The 22059-nt window shown below is 35.3% G+C and overlaps 2 protein-coding genes across 5 annotated transcripts in view; one reads left to right on the top strand and one right to left on the bottom strand.

Moving 5' to 3' along the window:
• Positions 1-20537, top strand: part of LOC121318121 (protein NEL-like) — a 90109-nt gene extending 69572 nt beyond the window's left edge. For 2 of the 3 annotated variants that reach the window (XM_041254435.1, XM_041254438.1), the window contains 3 exons: positions 890-1066; positions 6267-6491; positions 7819-8414. In XM_041254435.1, the coding sequence (XP_041110369.1) occupies positions 890-1066; positions 6267-6491; positions 7819-7860 (444 nt within the window). In that variant the 3' untranslated portion in view covers positions 7861-8414. Of the gene's footprint in view, positions 1-889; positions 1067-6266; positions 6492-7818; positions 8415-20452 lie in introns of those variants that run through there. The other variant, XM_041254437.1, reaches the window with a different exon arrangement.
• LOC121318122 (transmembrane protein 117-like) overlaps positions 19393-22059 on the bottom strand; it is a 79039-nt gene continuing 76372 nt past the window's right edge. For both annotated transcript variants that reach the window (XM_041254440.1, XM_041254439.1), the window contains one exon: positions 19393-20843. In XM_041254440.1, coding sequence (XP_041110374.1) covers positions 20188-20843 — 656 coding nt within the window. In that variant the 3' untranslated portion in view covers positions 19393-20187. The remainder of the gene's footprint in view (positions 20844-22059) is intronic.

The following is a 22059-nucleotide window of genomic DNA, read 5'->3' on the forward strand; positions in this document are numbered from 1 at the left end:
TAGTCAAATTAAATAACACACATGTCTTTGGGTTGTGTTGGAAGGGTGATACAGTTATAAATATTATCTTTCAGTAAAGTACATATTATAAATACAAGTTAGAATCATTAGAAGTTGATAGATGAAATGGTAGCCATAATAGTCTAGATATGATAGAGAAAGAGAAGGAGATGCGACACCTTTTATTGGACTAACTAAATAATAATTATTCACAAGCTTTCAAGACCTCAAAGGTCTCATTTTCAAGTGAAAGTAGGAAAGAACCCATTTTGAATTACTACAATTCTAATATAAGAAATATTCTGTAAATGCTGATTCATTTTGAGGACTTAATTTGTCACACCCTAATAACTGAGCTATTGAAGGTTGTATTTATTTGTAGCCGCATGCATGAATTGGATCAACATGCATAGGAACTTCTTGTATGTAATTTTACATGTAGGTCATGTTGCTGACATTAAGTTGTGTTGAAATATACTTAATTTAAGCTAAATATCCCAGTTTAAAGGGCCTGACAGACCCACATTCTCAATTGCAACACAACGCTGATTCTGAAGAGCTATTGTTCCATTGTGAGAATGTGTTCCGGGATGTAATGTCGGTAGAGGAGTTATTCCTGGGAGGAAGAACAGCCCAAAACCATGTGCAGATTGCAGTACTAATAGATATGCCACGGTGATTTATGGGGCCGGCACTTGCAGTGACACAGTCGTGGTGTATTGTATCAGTGGTCCCCTGAGATAATGACAGTGATTTGTTTACCCCTAGCTTCTTTTGTCAGCAGATGCATGGCTGGAAATTAAAAATTCACTTGGACACCCTTTCATGCTCTGCTGTCGTTGCGCAGGATACTGTACTGAGTTTCAGTCCTGGTCTCTGTTTGTTTCAGAGTGGGTTGGTGATGTGCCGGAGGATGGTGTGTGACTGTGAGAATCCAACCGTTGACCTGTTCTGTTGCCCTGAGTGCGACCCGCGGCTGAGCAGTCAGTGTCTTCATCAAAGTGGACAGATGTCATATAGCAATGGAGACACTTGGGTGCTGAACTGTCAACAGTGTCAATGCTTGGTAAGACACACACAACCACATTAGTCGAGGGGCATTAGAAATGTGGATTTACAGCGATTCATTGATTAATCAATTATTGATTGCCATGGCTATTTTTTTTGCAAGCATCAACTCAATATCCCGTCCTGGAGTCTTCCTTAGCTAGCTGACCATAAAAACATGTTTTGCAAGACTACATATTTGTATTTGTTTTGTGATGAGAAATAGTAGAATCTAATGACAAATAAATTACCATACTTTGTAATAAAGTTTCCTCAATGCATCTATTACTGCACTGGATGAATTTTACACATTTTTAGATGCAGTAATTCCAACTCAGGAAGTAATTATAATGGGAGATATAAATATAGATTGGAATTCTTATATCAGGAACAAATTAAGAGATCTCATTAGGCAATATAATTTAACTCCGTTAATAAATGGATTCACTCGTCATACTAGGAATAATTAGTCAGCTACCACATTTGATCTTTTTTTTAGTCAAAAATCTCTCTTGCTATGTCTTCGAAAGGGTAATTGCAAATTTGCTGAGTGATCATTGTATTGCTTTTATTATTAGGAATGCATCTAGAGTAAAACTGCCTCCAAGGACTATAAGATACAGCTCCTTTAAGAGTGTTCATATTCAGACATTCCTAGCTGGCCTTCTTCAGGTTGATCTGGATCAGATTCCTACAGTTGATGATATGAGGTCCGTTTTTGTACATCATTTTAATGCTGTCTGTGACATCAATGCTCCTCTGAAATCTTTATTGCAATCTTTATTGCATAACTGAAACAGAACGGTATATAGTTGGGTTACTTAAGTATACCAGTTTTATACAGCTTGGTACATAAAGTGTGGATTGTGCCCTAAATCTGCTTGCTCTGCATTTGATCTGTTTGATTTTTAATGAGATTGCTCCATGGGAAATAAAAGAAAATCCTTTAGAAAAAAAATCAGTAAAAGGTTTTAAAAAGGCATTACAGTAGTGGTTATAAATGGGGAGAGGCTAAAACAGTCTGAGATAATATTGTTTGTGGAAAACAACATACGCAATTCATTTCTCAAAGGAATGCAGTCTTATACATTAGACGATTCTAAAACTGCCAGATGCTGCAAATAATGGAATCTACACTTGAGAAAGTACTTGAGAAGGAACTATTATCCTTACTGAAGGTTTTCTAAGAGCAAGCTACATTATTCTGGGGAAAGCTGATGAGAGGGATGACTAGGAGCCTCTCTAGTGCCTCTCATTGCTATTAAACAGATGAGATTGGAGTGTATTCACATTCATTTAGATCACTTGTTTTTTTCCAAGGTGAATGTAAATAAATAAAACAAGCATTGGGAATATCAAATTGGATAGCACAAAGTTGTTTACGTGAGACACAGTTGGGTGGGGGAAGGGGGTGATGCAGGTAGGAAGAGATGTACTGTAGAGAAATTATTATTATTATTATTATTATTATTATTATTATTATTATTATTATTATTATTATTATTATACACAAAGAAATTATGCAGTAGCGTATTGTAATATTCTTTGTTAATGTACTATGAATTATATTTTTGATGAAAACAAAGCACAGTACAGTCATTTTTAGAGTATAATGCACACCTCATTGATAGTGCGCACATGCATTATACACATGGCTGAACCATTTCATGTAACATCTCTTGTGTAAGGTGCACCCCTTAATAATGTGCACAGGGGCAACACAAACAATAATACTTAGCACAATCAATCCTACTTTAAACTGTGTATATGTTACGAGCAAAGCTCGAAATAAAAATTAAAATAACTGCCTGGGTAAACCACAATCAGTCCACTGCTCTCTCCCTCTGTTCTGAGTGACAGGCTGACCTTCGGAACAAGGAACATCAGAACAAAAATGAACATGAGAAATCCCATTGCGTATAAAAAGGACAGTATTATTAATTACGTAATGACAACCAATAATAATGAGTTGTATTGAACTGTCCAATCAGAGAGATGGATGCAGTTACTGCGTGGAACTTGAATGATGATTCACGTGTGACAGTGTTTATTACAAGCGATCGAAAGAGTTGGACAGCGTACTCAGCAGAGTGACTGAGAGCGTATGTAATACATACCTAGATTTTAATAATTTGTTTAAAATAAATTAGTCGTATATAGCTCATTAAATATTTTATAATTTTTAAATACATTTTTAAATATATGCCTGTTTTCTGAAATCGGAGTCCCTGTGTAGTTTTTATGAATGAGGTGAGCTCTGTCTCTGTCTCCTGAAAACATAAAATGAAAGATCTTTGAGAATCATTTCAGACTTAGACCAGGCATCGTGGGCACCACTAGATCTCCCCGGGTAAAACACGTCAGGAAAGATCTTTGTGATTTATTTCGGACATTGCTCGGGCAATCTGCGAATTGCCCAGTTTCGGGGTTTGCCCATAACATATACCCAATATGTTAACAATGTATCATAACTGGGGCTTCTTTTTTTTTTTTTTTTTTTTTTTTTATTCATTTAATTTTTCACTGCTTATTTTTAGCTACATTCAAGTTTTATGTTAATCTTTTTTTCCGGGGCTTTCACTTTTTATATACTGTATGAAATTATTGTTTTTGGTTACTTTCCAAAATCTTGGGTGTTTTTTTCTGTCACAATATAGTAACTTGACAGAACTTGCACACTTAAGTAGTACCGTCTTTCCTTTGTTGTCTTCCACCACAAAGTCCTTATGGAAATGGATACATTCTTCTGGGGGTTTTGTGTGTCTAGGCATTTTTTTTTTACATTTCACCAAAATTTGCAATTCTGTTTCAAATTTTGCCTATCTAACTGAATATAGCTTTAACTCCTGTGAACAAGCCTTCTCATTGTAATCTCATTATAAATCTTGCAAGCGCAGTCTCTAATGGAAATGTAGGAATTTGCTGCCACTCAGTAGTTGGGGCGGGTTTAAAGTATTCAGAATGAATCAATGATAGATACAAGTCAGAAAGGAGGGACATTGCCCAACTGCACTGGGAAAAATAGTTTGTTAATGTTTTTTTGTAGTAGATTTTTGTTTTTTTAAATGGGAAAGGGGTGAAGTCAGCCTTAATTGAGTAAACATTTCCAGTGTTTATTGGCTTTTTGTGTCAGGTGTTTCATGGGTTTTTATCGGTTAAAACTAAAAATCAGAAGCTCTAATCATATTAAACTTAAACTGTACACTTGTTATAAATGTCTTTTTTTTCTGTAATATAAAAAAAGGCTTGACATGTGAACTCAAGTATACCTCACATCTTGTACATAACGTGTATCCTGGATACAGAACAGAGATGCTTCTAAAATGTGTGAAAGGGTGTACTTTTATATTGTGAGCATTACGGTATTATCAATGCATTGATGCATTATCACGTCTTCATTTTGAATACTATATTAGTTTATGATAACCCACTTATTCAACCTCATTTCTAATTACATCATATCAGAACTGGGGGAAGCAACATTTCACTAACAAAACCTATACACGTCTTCCTCAAAAGACAATTGTTCCATTAGGACTGTGAAAATACCAAAGTTATGACAACAAAGTCACAGAGATAAATGTCATCCAAAACAAACTTTATAAAGATTGGGTGAAAACAAAAGAGCAAACCAAACTTTGTTAGATAGGATTATTTTATTTTTTACATTTCTTGTTGGACATTGCACAATGATACTGGTGGCATAAAATAATGATTTCATTCAGAACTATGCTCACTATTTAATGTTATACTACAGAAAATACTGTGAACTGTTCAAAGTAAATTAATTTCACCGTTTCAACATCTAGATATGATAGAATTTAGGGCAACTCTCATGAAATGTTTGTAAGTAACATTCACTTTCTGAAGGTTAATGAGATTTGAAAGCTTTATAATGACGTATGTAAAGTCCAAAAGACAATGAAGTAATTAACTGATACAATGCAACACTCAAATGTGTTCTTCAGTCTGATTGACTGAAGACTTGGCCTAATAGCAGTATTGTTTGAAAAGTAATCAACATGTTTGTCATACTCCAGATGGTTATCCAAATGAGTTTAATGTATTTGACCTGAATAAGTTTGTCAACTCCTGCATAACACAGACATGATTAATTGGTGGTCTATGTAAGACTTTCGAGGGATACAAATGACACTGACTTTTATGATAATTTCTTCTTTCTCAGACACTGTTAATTAAAAGTTCTTATAATCCATCGCATATCCAACTGCGGTGGGACCAGAGTAAGGGCAGATTTGTAAAAAGGCGGATGAATGAATCCTGTTTTAAATACCATTATACACAGCTGTAACAATTACTATATTCAAACAAGAATTGTTTATATTGAGATTCAGATTTTATTAGGGCGCTCCCCTAAATCCCTTGTTCAGAAAGATATAGGGTATTAATGATTGTGACACAGTAGCCATCTGCCTTGTGGGTGCATGCATTCTCTGCTGAGTGACAGGCAGGAGTTTGAGACGTTGGTTGAAGTTGATACACCCCGCAGGCAAACAGGATTTATTTACATATCAACACACTAATCCGCTCACCTGACACTGCCAGCAATGGGAGCGCATACAACACAGTGTACGAAAACTTTGGTAGGGTCTACAATCGCTGAACTAATCTCTGTTCAATAATAAACTAACATTGCTGAAGAGCTTGATCATGGTGGATACTGGGTTAAGGCGGATTACCAATTACTGTACAACCAAATTAGTATTGTAAATATATAACCTGAAGATTATTAACACAAATATATGTTCAAGTTAAATCCTGATTTGGATTTGTAATGGTGCATTTCTTATTTAGAAAAGCTGTTCCCTGTATCTGTAACACGCAGCCTAAACCACACTGAGACAGGCGCATTAACAGCAAGAGATGAAAATGTTAGCAAAAGTAGGTCATGGTCAACTAACTCAAAAGCCTAGTGAAGAGCTATAAAAGTGTTCCAAAATATATGGCCCTTACCTTCAGAAGTGAAATCCAGTAAGGCAATCACATCAGAATGTGTGTGTGTTTGTGTGTGTGTGTGTTGAGATTAACATGGAGCAAAGAAATAATATGAAAATAATTCAGGGGTCTAGAAAACAGCAATGTAAATTAAGCAAGTAATAAAGCTAAAATTGAGATGGGAGTACACCCATTCATACGTCGAGTTTAAAAAGACAGTGCTATTGGCTATTCTCTGATTAAATCTGTTGTTTGCTTTCCAGCAAGGAGAAGTAGATTGCTGGCCCCTATCTTGCCCTAAAATTGAATGTGAGTTCACTGTGATCCCCGAAGGAGAGTGCTGCCCGCGGTGTGTCAGTGACCCCTGTCAGGCAGACACAGTGCGCAATGACATCACCAAGACTTGCACCGATGAGCACAACATGGTTCGCTTCACGGGGTCCTCGTGGATCAAACATGGCACAGAGTGCACCCTCTGTCAGTGCAAGGTAAGGGGAAAGCCTGTATTCAACTTCCTATATATTTTTGGGGCAGCTGTGACAAAACAGAATGTATAGTTCCTTTAAAGATATAGGCCAGTGCAGTCATACCTTTTTGACTAAAATTGATAACCAGGGAAGAAACACAAACAGCAAAAAAAAGACTGACTTTCTTCAACCAAAAACAACAAATTGTCCAGCCTTAAACTCTAAATCAAAAGAGCCATATTGTGGAGTTTAATGAGGCTCAAGTGCCATTTGTTGGACAGCCCTGATACTGTATAGGCCATTTCCCAGATACGTTTTTTATTCAGTTGCTTCCAGATGTTTCCTTATTTCATTTCACATCTGGGCCTTGGCTTTGAGCAGTGAATAGTTTGCTGAGCTACGACTGTGTTCTATTGTGTCTTTCAAGAATGATGAATATTAATGGTATTTACAGGACAAGCAAACCACAGAGTAATTCATGCAAGACTTTCGATGCACACAAATGCACTGTTTTGTTCTGAAATTGTCAGGCAATGCGTTTATGTACCACATGCTAAGCTGCTAAGCACATTACTCCTGACCTCATCCAGCTACATTGGCATTCAATGAAGTTCTGCAATACTTAAGCCTGCTAGTTCCTTATATTCCTAGTCATCGACTGAGGTCATCTGATGCTGAACTTTCATGTAATTACTCACAGATTTGTACAATAAGCAAAGGTAGTTTGTATTCATTATGGGACATCAATCATAGTACAGCTATAAATATAGATGGATCGATATCTCTAAAACGACGCATCCATGTGCTTTCTTTATATACATGTTATTGTTTCCATCAAGACATAAGGAATACACTGTAGTTATATCAGTGATATTTATATCTACCTAGCTATAGATTTGCTGCGTAGTACAGATCTTCACGGGTCCAAATTAATCAACCTGACCCGACCCAACCCTATCAAAAATTCTTGTTATTATACCCGGATCTGACTCGGCCCGAAAAAACAGTGGAACGCTTTTTTTTTCCCCAGCTTAGTATATGCACTGACTAGATACAGGATTAAAGCCGTGTTTATTTCCAGTCAACCTGGAAATCTGGCTGAACTACAGACAGTGTTTATTCCATCGTGAACTTACTCAGAGGACTGTACAATTAAATAATATAATGTGTTTGTGCACCCGAAAACCCGTTCGCTACTGGTCAGGTCTCGGGTCCTCGGATCCGGGTAGACCCTTGAAGACCTCAGCTCTTTAGTACTAATAAAGGTCATCTCTCTCTCTCTCTCTCTCTCTCTCTCTCTCTCTCTCTCTCTCTCTCTCTCTCTCTCTCTCTCTCTCTCTCTTTTTAGAATGGCCATGTCTGCTGCTTAGTGGATCCCATGTGCCTTTAGAAACTGTTAGCTCTGTAAAGGTATTTGTACAGAGAGCTCTGCAAGAACTACATTTTCCTTTCCAGAAACAACTTTATACCAAATACAAATGTGTATTATACCAAACAGAACATGGACTGTCTGAGAAACCCCTAAATATTTGTAAAAGTTCAACAGATTATTGTGTGCATTAAGGACAGCAAATGGGTTTTAAACATTAATGCTGTAAAACGTAAATAGACTGGCATGACTGTAATCAGTGTTATCATTAACTTTACTTTTATTCATTTCAATGCTAAATTATCATGTTATTGTGAAAGGGCAAGAAACTTGTGTTTTACATTTCCAGAAAAAAAAAAGTCTTCTATATTTGGTTGTTTGGTAGCACTAACATAATTTCTGGATTTCTAATATGTTACTTAATGGCTTGTTATTGTGCAACTGTGAAATAAACCTTTTCATTCACATTGCCAGTTGTTTGCGTTCATTCAGACCAGTAATCTTTGAGTGGCCTCAGTCTTCCAGTCTTCACACCTAAGAAAGATACTTACTATTGACAGGCTCTGTTGGCTTTTATTCTGTGGTGTCATTGTATATCTTTATCAGTCAGTGTGTGTGTGTGTGTGTGTGTGTGTGTGTGTGTCTCTCTCTCTCTCTCTCTCTCTCTCTCTCTCTCTCTCTCTCTCTCTCTATATATATATATATATATATATATATATATATATATATATATATATATATATAGTTGCCCTTGCCCATAAGATAAATGAAATGGCAGCACTTTAGCTTACATGGATAGATAAACATGCTCATGTAATTATACAGTACTTACTGTATGAGAGCAGAATTGCGGTTGATAACCCTGTAGTTACAATGTAATTACATGATTATTCAAGCACTGTAATCTACAGTGCTATTGAACAAACCATTCTGTAAAGTAACAACGTTTTGTGATGTGTGGCCAGATCTATATGTACAATTTGCAAATTTTAATACATTGTTAGGAATATTGGTTAAGCTTTACAGGAAGTTCAACAGTATTACATGTAATATAAGTACTAAGGTATTATTTGGATTTCATAGAAAGTAAACAATAATTAATGGTGCATACTACACCATTCAACATAAACCCCAGAGATAACGTTAATGATTCATGAACAGCGACATTAAAAATAGGTTGGGATTAAATTTGAACTCATAATCTGAGGTATGAGGCACACACACACACACACACACACACACACACACACACACACACACACACACACACACACACACACACACATGTGTGTGTGTAGATATCTAATCATGAATGCATATGTGCACATCGAAGCTTTTTTTAATAAAAAATGGTGCTGACCAATATAATGCACTTTGTACACAAAAGAATATCTCCACAAAGTTAAAAAGTAAGTCATTCTATTGTAAAGTAACCATCCATGCATATGTCACTTAATTGTTGATATTTGTAGAGTCGCGACTGGTTCTTCTTCTGTATTCTTCTATATTCTTTGACATGACCACGGATGACCACAGTGATGATCACGTCTTTAAAACTATAGAAGAGTTTATTTAAGTATGTGTGTGTGTTTATATATTAGCTTTTTTTTTTTTTTAAACAAGGCTACTGAGGCAAATTGAACTCAAGTAATTGAATGCACTAGTTCCCTTGTGGTAGACGATGTGTGTGTTCATATTGTATATTTGAAACCCTTTTTTTGATCTACTGCTTTGACATTTTAACTGCTGTGACTATTGCTCATGTAATGTTTTGCTGTGTCTACTCTGATGTTCATTCTAATAAAACCCATTCATTTTCCCATTTGTACCATAAACACTCCTGTTGCCCAATTATATTGACTTTAAATGTGAGTGGTCATGGAAACACAAAGACTGAAGATTCAACAGCATGCAACTCAATTATTCATCTGCAGAAACAAAGATTTTGTCTGCCACTAGCACCAGATTTTCTCATTATGCTGCACCATATGTCCAAAATAAAAAATTACTCCTGAGTAACTCAATGCGAATGGAGCTAAGATCTTTATGAAAAAAAAGCAGATCTTGTCTTTCTGCAACATGAACATGTAACACGTAATCAGCATGTAGGAACATGATTTTCCTACTGCCACCTGTGTCTGTCCATGATTCAATGATTCATATTATTCTTGATCTTGAATACCAGAGGCGGCTTTTCAGTTCAGTCACATTTTGCAAATACACTTAACCCTGATTATCAAATTATATAGGCATTTGTTATTCTGCTCAATATGCAATATTTTCAAATCTGAAACATGCCTAAACGTCAATCAAGAAACTCATCTAGTTCATGCCCACACTGCACACGTAGTCAATATATTGTGCACAGATACAAACGTTTGCCTTTTCTACCAGTTGCACCACTCTAATAACTCTTATAAGTTTACTATTGTAATTTTGCAATGCTTTTTCCATGGCTATACTAAGCATGTAACATAGCTTACCATCTTTTGCCATGTTTTAATATGCTTTACTTTAACTCTGTGGGCTTTACCATGCTTTATTACTTTTTGCTATGCTTTGACTACAGTACATTATTTTATAAGTGAAATTAAACTAATGTTAAATGCATTTCTGTCTTCAAGATTTTAATTTTTTATTAGACAAACCGCCCTTTCTAGTTTGTGTCAATCAGAACATAATAAATGCATATTTAATAATAAGCGCCAAACCTATAGAGAACGTCCTTGATTCTTAACACAAAGGGTTTAAAGTAGCAGAAGCAAAATAGAAGCAGCATTACTACTGCCCCTTGTCCTTCACTCTAGACATGTAATTATGTCTTGCTTTAGAGCTTTATGTCACACACTTCAATAGGTGCCATCAAGCCAGAATGCCTGCTGACCAGCATCTTCCAGTGAATGGATCCAGAGCATTAGGTATGACGTCATTTATTGCAAGTAGCAGAATCCAATGAAAATAAAGTGTTGGCATGAACAGATCTGGCATTACACTTCCTTTCTTCCAGCACACGTAGCACCCTAAACCAGATCCAGCGTTTTTTTGAAAATTAACAGTTGTTTTGATTGGTTGCATTTCTGCATCTCCATTTCATGCATTTGCTAATTTTTTTAGGGTTATTCCTGGGCCTTCGGTGCATTCAGAACTCAATTTGGGAGTTGGGACTAGGTATTAAAACAAAAAGTTAAATTATGTCCCAATCCTAAAATTCTGGGTGATGCAAATCTTTTGGCCAAAGCTGTATTACTTTGTACAAGGCAATACGGAGTGGGTAATCTTCCAACAGATGAGCTGGATATTGAGAAGTGCCTTCTTCATTCTCGCTGCATTTTATTAATATCATTGTTTTGTAAATGGTCTTGCTTGTTTTTAATGATACACAGTATGCTAAGTAACAGAATGTATTTGTGGTGCAGTATGTCACACAAAAACCCTTTTTTTTTCTCATGGAGATGTATTCATGTTGCATGTATCAGGTTTACAGTAAACTCTTGAAGGTTTTTCAGCTGTGTCAACAGGCTGCAACAGAAAACACATATCAACATAATTTGTATTTCATAATGCTCAGAAGACATGTTTGAGAAACAGTGATTCACATCCTTCGGCTCAGCAAAGCGGAGTCATATAATGACAATATGTGGATAAGTTACTTATCCTCCAGGCTTATATACTGAAATTCCACTTCACTACTGTTCTTTCCAGCAGCTGAAGGCTGTGTAGCTTCAGCTGCAAATTAAATCCTGTTGATGGAGTCCAACAGTCCGGTATAGTATTTTCTACATTTAAAAAAATAATGACCTGACATTTAAACAAACATTCCAGTTGTACCTTGTTTTCTTTATCTTACAAGCATATCACAAACTGGTCTCATGGTTTACAAGCTTGGGCTACTTTTTATATTGACGACTTTTATAAGCAGATTTTTTAAATGTATTTTTCTTGACAATCTTCAGAACAAATCTAGGTTGCTGGTCCCTGTAATGTGGGTCTCCGATGTACTGACAACCCACAAGTCCTTATTATATGCACAACATGTTAAGTGGTGCAAATCAGTGCTCAAACAGAGCAACACTTACCGACAGATTAGCAGATCTAGGTTTGGGTTAACACTGAAGAAACTTCCAGCTGTTTGGCTCTATATTTTGATTTCTAAGTACTGCTGCACACATTCTGATTTCATTTACATTTTATAGCCATGAATCAAGTTCCTAAGCAGGTATTTACCATTTCTTTTGGCTGGTCTCCTTCTGACCTGGTGCATGACCTATAGGGATCGATGTGGTGCGATGAGACGAACCAACCCTTGCCAATTTTCCAGGATTTGAGCTTGCAAGCTTGTGATCGCATGACTCATCCTTCATTTTCATTTGCTTTGGTCAGTAAGACAATTAAATCAAATCAATTAAAACCTCTAATTCTTATAAACTCTGCTGTTGTCAGGTAAACAGCCCTCAGGGCAGCAGTTAATAAAATGTCTTCATAAAATGCCCTTGTGCAATACATGAACGATAAAACACATTAACAGCCAAGGAGACTTTACAAAATGGCTTGGAAAAAATGAAATCGAAATGCTGTTTTCACATGACTAGCTACTTTTAACTAAGTGGCTTTCACAAAGTTCTGAACTGATTGTCTACTTTTTTTTTTAAGAGTCACTTTATCATCAATGAATAATGTTGCAACGATGCCAGCATTTCTGAAAACTAGCACTTTTTGAGATACAGTACTTACTGTACATGTTAGGTATCTTCAATGAGATTCAGAGCTTTATTAACCCTTTCATTGTGCAATCTGAAATAATTGGCCTGTCAGATGACAGTTGTGTCTAATTGCTGAATAATCTGCAAATACTATGATAAAAAAACCATAGTCTTTAAAATGTATGTAACATTGTATCACACAGGTACCTCGTGCAGTCCATGTATTTTGATTATACACAGTAGTTTGATAATTTGGTTTTATCTGAAGTTTTTTTGTGTTGTAAATCTCTTCCCAGTGGCTGATGAGTTAATAATACTGATATCAGCATAAGACACATACTTACCTCTCAACTCCAGAGCTTGTGTATTATTTGAATGGTTAGAAGGTTAGTGATTCAAATCTAGCCCTTGCCTTTCCATTCAATTTAGTGTGCTGAGGTGGTGATTCACAGTGGTGCCATATGGGAAAGAATCTTGACCCTGTGATTGAACAAGTAATTGAATTACTTTGTTCTTTGTATAGCTATAGCAAGCCTGTCATTGAAACCCCTAGAGTCTACATGGACAAGCTTTGATTAAGCACAGGGATAATGTAATGGATCTACTTCTAGTAGTTCATGAGTTGATAATACTGACATTAGTATATGACATGTACTTACCTCTCGGCTACAGAGCTTGCTCTTTAGTTGAATGGTTAGACATTTGTCTTTAAACAGTATGGTTTGGGGTTAGCATCCAGCCTTTGTCTTTCTGTTCAATTCATTTTACAAGATAATGAAAATCAAACATCTAACAATACACGTGAGTTACTTCAGTTAATTTCAGTTTGTAAAAATATATAAAATGTTATATTTGGGGATTTAAAGGACAGTAGTATTTAACATTTCTAAGCTAACAGTTAATAAACTAAATAACATACAATACAAAATGCCTGGTTAAAATATAGAGCATTGAGTACAGGAATTAAAACAAAACCTCAAACTCGGTATGACGGCTTTGCTTATTCTGGGGGGAAGTAACAGCTGCCTACTCTTCTAAACACTCTGTTTTTAAATATTTTATATTCCGCTGTCTAGTCCAGAGTTCAGTGATGTATGTGAGCAACTTTCCTGCTGTGCCTGTCTGCTGCTGTGTTGTGTTACTCCTCTAGAAAGACTGTCACTTTCTCCAGTACATTGTATTGATCGCCTGACTGTCGAGACTTCCTTACTGCTTACAATGATGCTGAACCACCTCACGTTGAATTAAACAATTAAGGGCACCAGATTTCTTTGTGTGCTTTTTACAGCTGAGCTACTGTAAATGAAGTACCTCCTCCGAGTGTGTCTGTGTGAAGTCTGCCCCACCTACCCCTGTGCTTTCTGACATGTGTGGTCGACAGCCAATTAGACAATAAATTATTAGCTGCCGCCAAGCATTTTCATGAGATTAGCTGGATGGGGAATTTGAACCCCTTCCATGCTGTAAAACAATAACAAAATATCATTTTTAAAACAAACACAAAACATTACATTTAACTAATAATACCAAAAATAACACAAATAAACACAGGGGCAGGGAGTACCCCATCACACTGGGCCACAGCTGTTTTGTAATTTCCTTAAATAATATTCTAATGCTAATCTGCTGTTGCCTTACATACAGTATTGAATATCTAATTAATTAGTCAAAGAAGATACAATTTGTCTCAGGGAAGATTCTTCCTTGTTTCAAACCTGCATTGGAATCTTTCCACCACAACCAACACCAAGTGTACTATGAACCTAGAAAAGAGAAGAGAAAACTTTTAATAATGCTAAGGCACTTCACTATTCTTCCATTTGCTGCAAGATATAGATCCAGTCAGGCTCTCAATGTACAGTAATGTTTTTTTTTTTTCTTTATGGCTGACATTATTTTCCAGAACAGTTGCTTCAGTAGTTTTCCTTCACAGATTGCATAGTGAAGAAAAATCAATATCTAATTTCTCACATCAATGAGAGTGATAGTTCTGGCTAAGGCTTCGTCAGGGGCCTTACATTGTTTTGACAGGAAAAAGACATGTTTTTCCCATCTCAGGACCACCACTTTACAAGTAACTATGTATTATGTAACTATGTATGCTCCTTCATTTTAAGATTTCAGGCCTAGCCAAATCTGATATTACCCTCTCTCTAAAAAACAATGCTTGCAATGGCCACCACGCAATGGCCAATATCTAGAAAATATAGCACTTAGGAATAATATGGGCTCAATATCCACATGGGGACAGCAATTGGAGTCACCATAAGCGACAAAACTGTATGAAAAAGGTTGCATGTCTAGTCTGAGGTCAAGAGGACCAGCTACAGCTCATCAACTGACCCTACCTTTGACTGAAGAGACTCCTCGCTTACTGCCTCGTGAGTTTGAAATGTGAAATGTAGCTATGCATGAGAAACTAACAACTGTTCAAATTCTATAATGCCTATACATACAGTACATATTATGTTTACTCAGATTAAATATCCAAGGCTTTCATAACAGACAGATTTACTGTATTGTAATATAAACTTTGAATCGCTGAACAGAATGTTAAAGTTACAAAAGCAGGCTATAGGGTCTATTTCCCCATCAATAGCTTCCCTATTTATACCTTCACCTCTTTGAGGGCGATCACACAGAGACAGAGGGGGACCACCCAGGGCCACATCCTGCACAGTCTTAGCTCCAGTCTTGTGAATGATGATTCATTGATTCTCTTTAGTAAACCTACTAAATATGATACATTTAAGGTGGAAAAAGTTTAGATTCAGTTTATTTCTTTATGGTGTAAATGGTGGAAGTGATTTGCTACCTTTAGATCATTAAAATATAACTCCCTTTTCGCTTTATCCATCAATGCTGCATTCACAGTAATGAGTGCAACAGGTCATTTCAACTACAGTGTAATTAGAATGCAATTATATTTTGTACAGAATGATATAATGTGCGCCAGGTGATCTTTATAAATGAGACGATTACAATATAGTCTTCTGATTTATGCAGAGCTGAATAGTTCATATAGCTATTGGAATGTGTGCAGGCAGGGTAACTGTTAACATATTTAAAGGTCATTGTTCAAACATGTTCAGGGTTTTTGATATCAGTAAAACCTGGACAGGAAAATAACTCAATTTCTTAGGACGTCATTTCAGAAATGTAAGTTATCAACAGCTGAAACCTACACATAATTACAAGTCTACAATGAAATGCAATTTTATATTTAATTGACAAAATATAGCTGTGTGCATGTTCGCAATAAAAAAGTCTAATTAGGTCTACTTTAAACTTTACACTTTTTTCCCACCTATTACTTTATTCAAACACAACAAAGCTATTTAATTTAATTCATACAATGCTTATTGGCTAAAAAAAAAAAAAGAAGAAAAAAATCAATCTGTATCAGTTCTGTTCAAATGAACGCTTCAAACTGTTTGGAAAAATCAGATTAAATGAGGTTCTTGGGGCTGAAGAAACCATTTAACCCTCATAAGGACACATCGGACAACCGACTTTCCTGGTAACCCGGACTCCAGCAATAAAACAACATATAGCAACTGGAGTAAATGAATATGTGTATATGAACACTTTATTTTGCATTTTCTTTACTTCTAGCCATCATTTGGTATAATGTGTTGTTTATGCTATGCAAAATGGATAAGTTGCCCAATGTGGCCAGGAAGCCAGCTTTTACAGTGCCTGAGATATTCACATGAGAAAGTCAGGCCCGCTGATAAACCACATGGACCCCAAACCTAAAACAATTTGGGAAATTCAACCAGGCTACCTGGACTAGAATCATCCTTTGCACAGTGTAACAGGATGGTGCCTCACAACTACCAAAAAGGAAGCAAAAAGCAAGTCACACTAGATCCACATAATAACTAATAATGAAGCACTTTGGGGTCCAAATGGTCTCTGGGTTACCTTATGAGGGTTAAACCAGCTAAGATATTTAAGCAATTGTATTGTTGTCAGTGTGCTACAGGCCTCCAGAGCCTATTTTCCTGTCCCTTATGTGCACATTTCCAATGATGCCTCAACTATTACATTTAAATAAAACATGGTGTGCAAAAGAAAATGGGACCCCCGTGTTCACAAAGACAAACCAGTAATAGATGTTGCAATTAGCTGTCAGAATTGATCATGGGCTGTCATAATCGACTTTTCATATGTTGAGCATCTGAAGGTTAACATTTGAGGGAACATTTCAGACTGTAATTTATGCCAAATCTTCACTGTTCTTGGGATTTAATATGCAGAAGCCTTGTACAGCCTTGTGTTAGCCTAAATCCATTGAGCAGATTCATCATTTTGTGTTACACTTCCCTCATTTTCTAAAAAATAAAACAAATAAATCATTTTTGAGAACCTTTTGTGGGTTTTTTTTGTTTTGTTTTGCTTTTCTGTACAGTAATGGGAACTGAAAATGATAGTATGCTAAGAGATTGTATCTGTGTACAACAAATATATATAGACTATAATATCCTACCAAAACATTTTACAAAAATGACTAAGTAATATTAAAAGGGTCAACCAGACAAAAATTATAGTTACAAAGAATAGATAAGTTACATAAACGAATCTGGCAAATAAAGATGTTTCTCACTTTTTGACTTTAATATATATATTTGTTTTTTCAATTAGGAGTAAATGAATTCAATTGTTACTTATTTTTACATCTTTCCCTTACTTTTATGTTTGAGAATGGGCACAAACAAATAACTTCACCCAATCCAAGGAGGGTGAGGCTAGAGCTGCATTACAGTGCTAGGGTATTTTGTAAACATCAGTCTCTCTTTCCTATTTTCACCTGAAGAGATATTTAAGATCCTGAAAGCTTGTGATTATTGTTTAGTTATTCCAATAAAAGGTATCACATTGCCTTCTCTTTGTCTAGCACTTGTTTCTGAAACAGTAGTTGAAATACCAGTCTTTTTACATTCTATCAGGGTTATTCAAATCACAGTTGGCCTCTATTAGTACAGGATTAATCTTAAAGATTTTAGCTACATTGACTGATACTAGTGATTTTATTTAGACTGAAATAACTGGAATTTCACTGTGCTAAGTATAGGAGGTTAAATTGTTTATTGAACGGTTATATAACTAAGCTGTAGTTTTACTGAAACACTAACCCGATCCAAGTTTACAATCATTCTGAGTGGTTCTGAGTTCCGTTTTTCTAATACTGAATTTCAATCATTTTCTTTGACAGAATCCACCCCGTATTATCTGAGAACATGGAATCTTGGCTCCCTTTGATAACTTTCTGATTCCAAAGAAATTAGTTTGATGCTGTGACCTTTTAACTATCCTCACAACAAAAATATGAATAAGGTGCGGGCAGCACAATTTAAAGGTCAAGTACTGAAAAGAAGGAGGAAACTGCGATTCCACAGCAACGCAATGACATTTGAAGCTGCTTATCCATTATACATAAAATAATGCTTTTACATGGTACAGTAGAATGACCAGATATGTGCATTAGAACATTTGGGATAGCTGTAGCAATACCATAAATATAATACATATATATATATTATATATATCTCTATATATATATATATATATATATATATATATATATATATATATATATATATATGAGCCAGCTCACAGAACAACCAGCAGGAGGCACTCATGGCAGGCTGAAATCAAGGCGGTCCACACAGCAGGGGACAGCTGGAATGATCCTTGGCTGCCTTGGAATCAGCCTGCCATGAGTTTGAGGAGTTAACTGAATGATAGGCAACAGGTGCTGCTAGCATAGGACACAGAGTTGGCTTATTAATTAGTAATTGCCTTGTTTGGCCAGCACCTGTGGCCTATCTAGGCCACAATAGAGATCCTTTATAAAAAGTTTATTTTTCTGTGTTCGAGGATGGCTTGGATTGTCTAAACAGAGTAATGAAACGCCATATACGCCTGGAAGTGTTACTGGAGATACTACGAATGAACAGGGGCCTGTGGACATTGTTGCAAGACTGCTAAGAACAGTTTGTTTTGTTTTTTACTTTTGGAAAAAGACCTGCCTCCATATATATTTATTTATTTATTTATTTATCCCTTTTTTTTGTTTGTAATTCTTTTTTTTGGATCCTTTGTTGTGGCAGAGCCGCTCGAAAAGAATACTTTCTTATTAAAAGAAATTTGAATACACATATATATAGATATTATATATATATATATATATATATATATATATATATATATATATATATATATATATAGAGAGAGAGAGAGAGAGAGAGAGAGAGAGAGAGAGAGAGAGAGAGAGAGAGAGAGAGAGAGAGAGAGAGAGTTGAAAGTTTAAACTATTATTATCACCATAACAGTAAGGGAGTGTAGACGACAAGTTAAATGGTACCCAATTTTTATGGGGTGTCAAAAGATGTTGCCACAGTTTCTAAGAACGGTATTGCATTACTTCTGATCTCCAATGAAGACTAGTGTTTTGAATTTTTTTATATATATATATATATATATATATATATTATATATATATATATATATATATATATATATATATTTTTTTTTTTTATTCTTTTATTCACTTTCATTTCATAAATTAATATAGAAAAAAAGTATTTCCATAGCATCTTTTTTCTTTAAATTATCGTTTTATGTATTTAAAAACATTATAGTTTTAAATGTTGTTACAAGAACAGGCTTACATCAAAAATACAGTTTGTAATAATAATTTATTTTTAATTCTAAAATATATGCAGTTAATTATGTTAGCTGATCTACTGTTGCCTTTAAGCTATTACAATATATATATATATATATATATATATATATATATATATATATATATATATATATATATAATAATGTCATTACTGTTGCATAAAGCCCCATTTTCACAAGCAGTGTCCTGTGGAGAAGTTCTTACGCCAATGCCTTCTGCTTCACTATTTTCAATTCACTAGAAGACTGCAGCACTTAAAATAATCACCACACTTGCATCCTAAAGCAGTCCAGCTGTCTATCCCAGCTTCATAGCAGAACTGTTTTTTTCTGCATCATTGACAATATCTATGGAAAAGACCATTGTTCGAGTGCAAAATGAAATGTTTTGTTCTCGCCAGAAGATAATTCTTTATAAGTCAGAGGTGATAACTGTAAAAGAGTTTACAGGACTTAGCTAAGCAAGGCACCTATTTTATACCTGTATGTAGTATAATAATAACAAATATGACCATTATAATTTTTAGGATAAGTTTAGTGTAGGCACAAACATATACTGTAATAAAGATAGAAAATTCAGCCTGCTATACAGAATAGTTTTAAGCACCAACAAGACTGTGAAGTCAGTGTACATAGATATAAGACAATTAACATTGAGAAGTGTTACAATTGTTCTGAAAAAAGTCAATAAATAATTAACTCAAATAAATTACAAAAAAGGTAAAAAAAAACAAAAAACATGTAGATGAAAAAAGTGCTGCTATAGTATAAATCTAGCAGTAGTTACAACATATTTGTTTTACATAATATGTTTGAACCTTGTTCAGTTCTGGTTCTGTTATTGCCAGCCTACCACTCAGATACCATTTAAGATGCACAAATATTGAGCTGTCTTGTAATTCTAAAGGCAAAATAAAATGACAGAAAGGTATTCTTTAGTTAAAATGTGTCTGGATTAGGTTGAAGGGTTAGAGACATCATTGGAGACAACGGTCTCTGTTGGCGTTACACCTTCAGAGGCAACAGTAGGCTGCGACTCCTGTGTTTCCGTTGATGAAGGGTAGATAGACCTACTAGATCCAATAATGTGAGTCTCCACAGAAAGTAACATGGGTGTATTCTTTTTTAATCCATCATTCATTGTAACATGGGCTTCCTCTGGAGTCGCGCCCATGTCTTTGCTATACTCTGATGGAGACTTTCTTTTTATCCTTTCGTAGGTTTTATCCTTGTTCTCCATGCCCTGGTCACTCTTTTGAAATCGCCCCAAGAGCCATATGAAGAATCCAAACAGGACAAAAGCTGCCAGGCTCGGAATGAAGGCCAGACACTTGACATCAAGGCTGGCTCCTGTATACCTGCTGTGCAAAAACATATCGTTTTGACTGTAGATCTTGTTGTTTTTCAGATCAATGTTGGTGGATCTCCATTCCCATGTCAGAGTGGTCTCATTAAACTCTTTCAAGGTGTCAGGGTCTTCAACAGTAAAGATTTTCTCTCCAGGGCCAACATACTGACCATATTCATAAGGCTTGTAAAATATCTGATTTTTCCACATATTTAAATCCAAAATCAAGACAAGGAAAATTATTCCATAATTAAACCATTTCCCTGTTAAGGAACAAACAAAACATTTTTTAAAGTCATCACCTTTTTGTAAAATACTTAACAAGTTTCTTTAAAGTACACATTTATAATCTAGAGGTGACTCTTCGATGCACAGAGAGTGGTGAGGGTATGCAATGGGTTAATACACCTAGCTATGCCTTTAACACTGATACTCATTGGGATTGTTTACCCTTTTTGGTTCTTTACAGATCCCAGTGATTCAGTATTAAAAAAAAAAAAAAAAAAAAAACTGTTTTGAGATCAACTGCTAACTAGAAACTAGACAAGCCCTGATCAAAGGCCAAAATGGCCTCCTCTGATTTGTAAAATGCATTTTGTTCTCACCTGCCATTTCTTACCTGATGAACAATATTATCCCTTTTATAGTTGTTCAAAGTGTTTTTTTAAACGTATTATCCCAGCTGTGATACAGTATTATGGAGATGGCTGTACAGATTGTCACACTTCCCACTATATAATATACTGTAGAGAACTGATTGCTAAGGGCAATCTTTAACACAAAATATTGAATATATCAGAATCTGGGAGAACTGTTGGATTTATTGTTATTTTTCATATGTAATTTACTCCCGAAAGTGATTTTCTGTTATACAGTCAGGAGAGGAACAACTTGAATAGAACAGCTTCAGATAAAAATGGGAGTACATTACAGGTTGGGCTGAATCATTTAGAAAAACGTACAAGCCAAAGTCAGTTAAAACTAAAAAAAACACCACCTGTAGATTAACTATTGATGAAAACATGGTTGCTTTTGTCCTAATTTTTTGTAAAAAGGTAAATTAAAGGGTTCCTGAGATTTACTGTGAACAGAAAACTCAGTATTCAAACATTTAATGAGTACAATTTGCACTGATAAGCCAAATGTAAGTTATTCAATATACTTAAAAGAGGATTGTCACCAATAAGCTTCTTACCAACAGCAGTGTATTACGTTCTCATTAGGCCGTGATACTATATAATAATATTCTATTAACAACCCAATTGAATGTTTTCAAAATACAGTACTGTTTCCATTGTATCGTTCCATCATAATTTTTATTATGTACTGTAATTACACTAAAATACAAGTTCATTATAAAAAGCACAATGAAAGCATGCTAAAGTACAGACAAGTGTGGTCACACAAGTAAATCAATGTAAAATAATGCAAAAAGGGAAAGTCTAGTTGGGGCTTTTTAAGATAAATTATGAAAACTAT

This window comes from Polyodon spathula, chromosome 7 (genome assembly GCF_017654505.1).
Source record: "Polyodon spathula isolate WHYD16114869_AA chromosome 7, ASM1765450v1, whole genome shotgun sequence".
In the NCBI taxonomy this organism is placed as follows: domain Eukaryota; kingdom Metazoa; phylum Chordata; class Actinopteri; order Acipenseriformes; family Polyodontidae; genus Polyodon; species Polyodon spathula.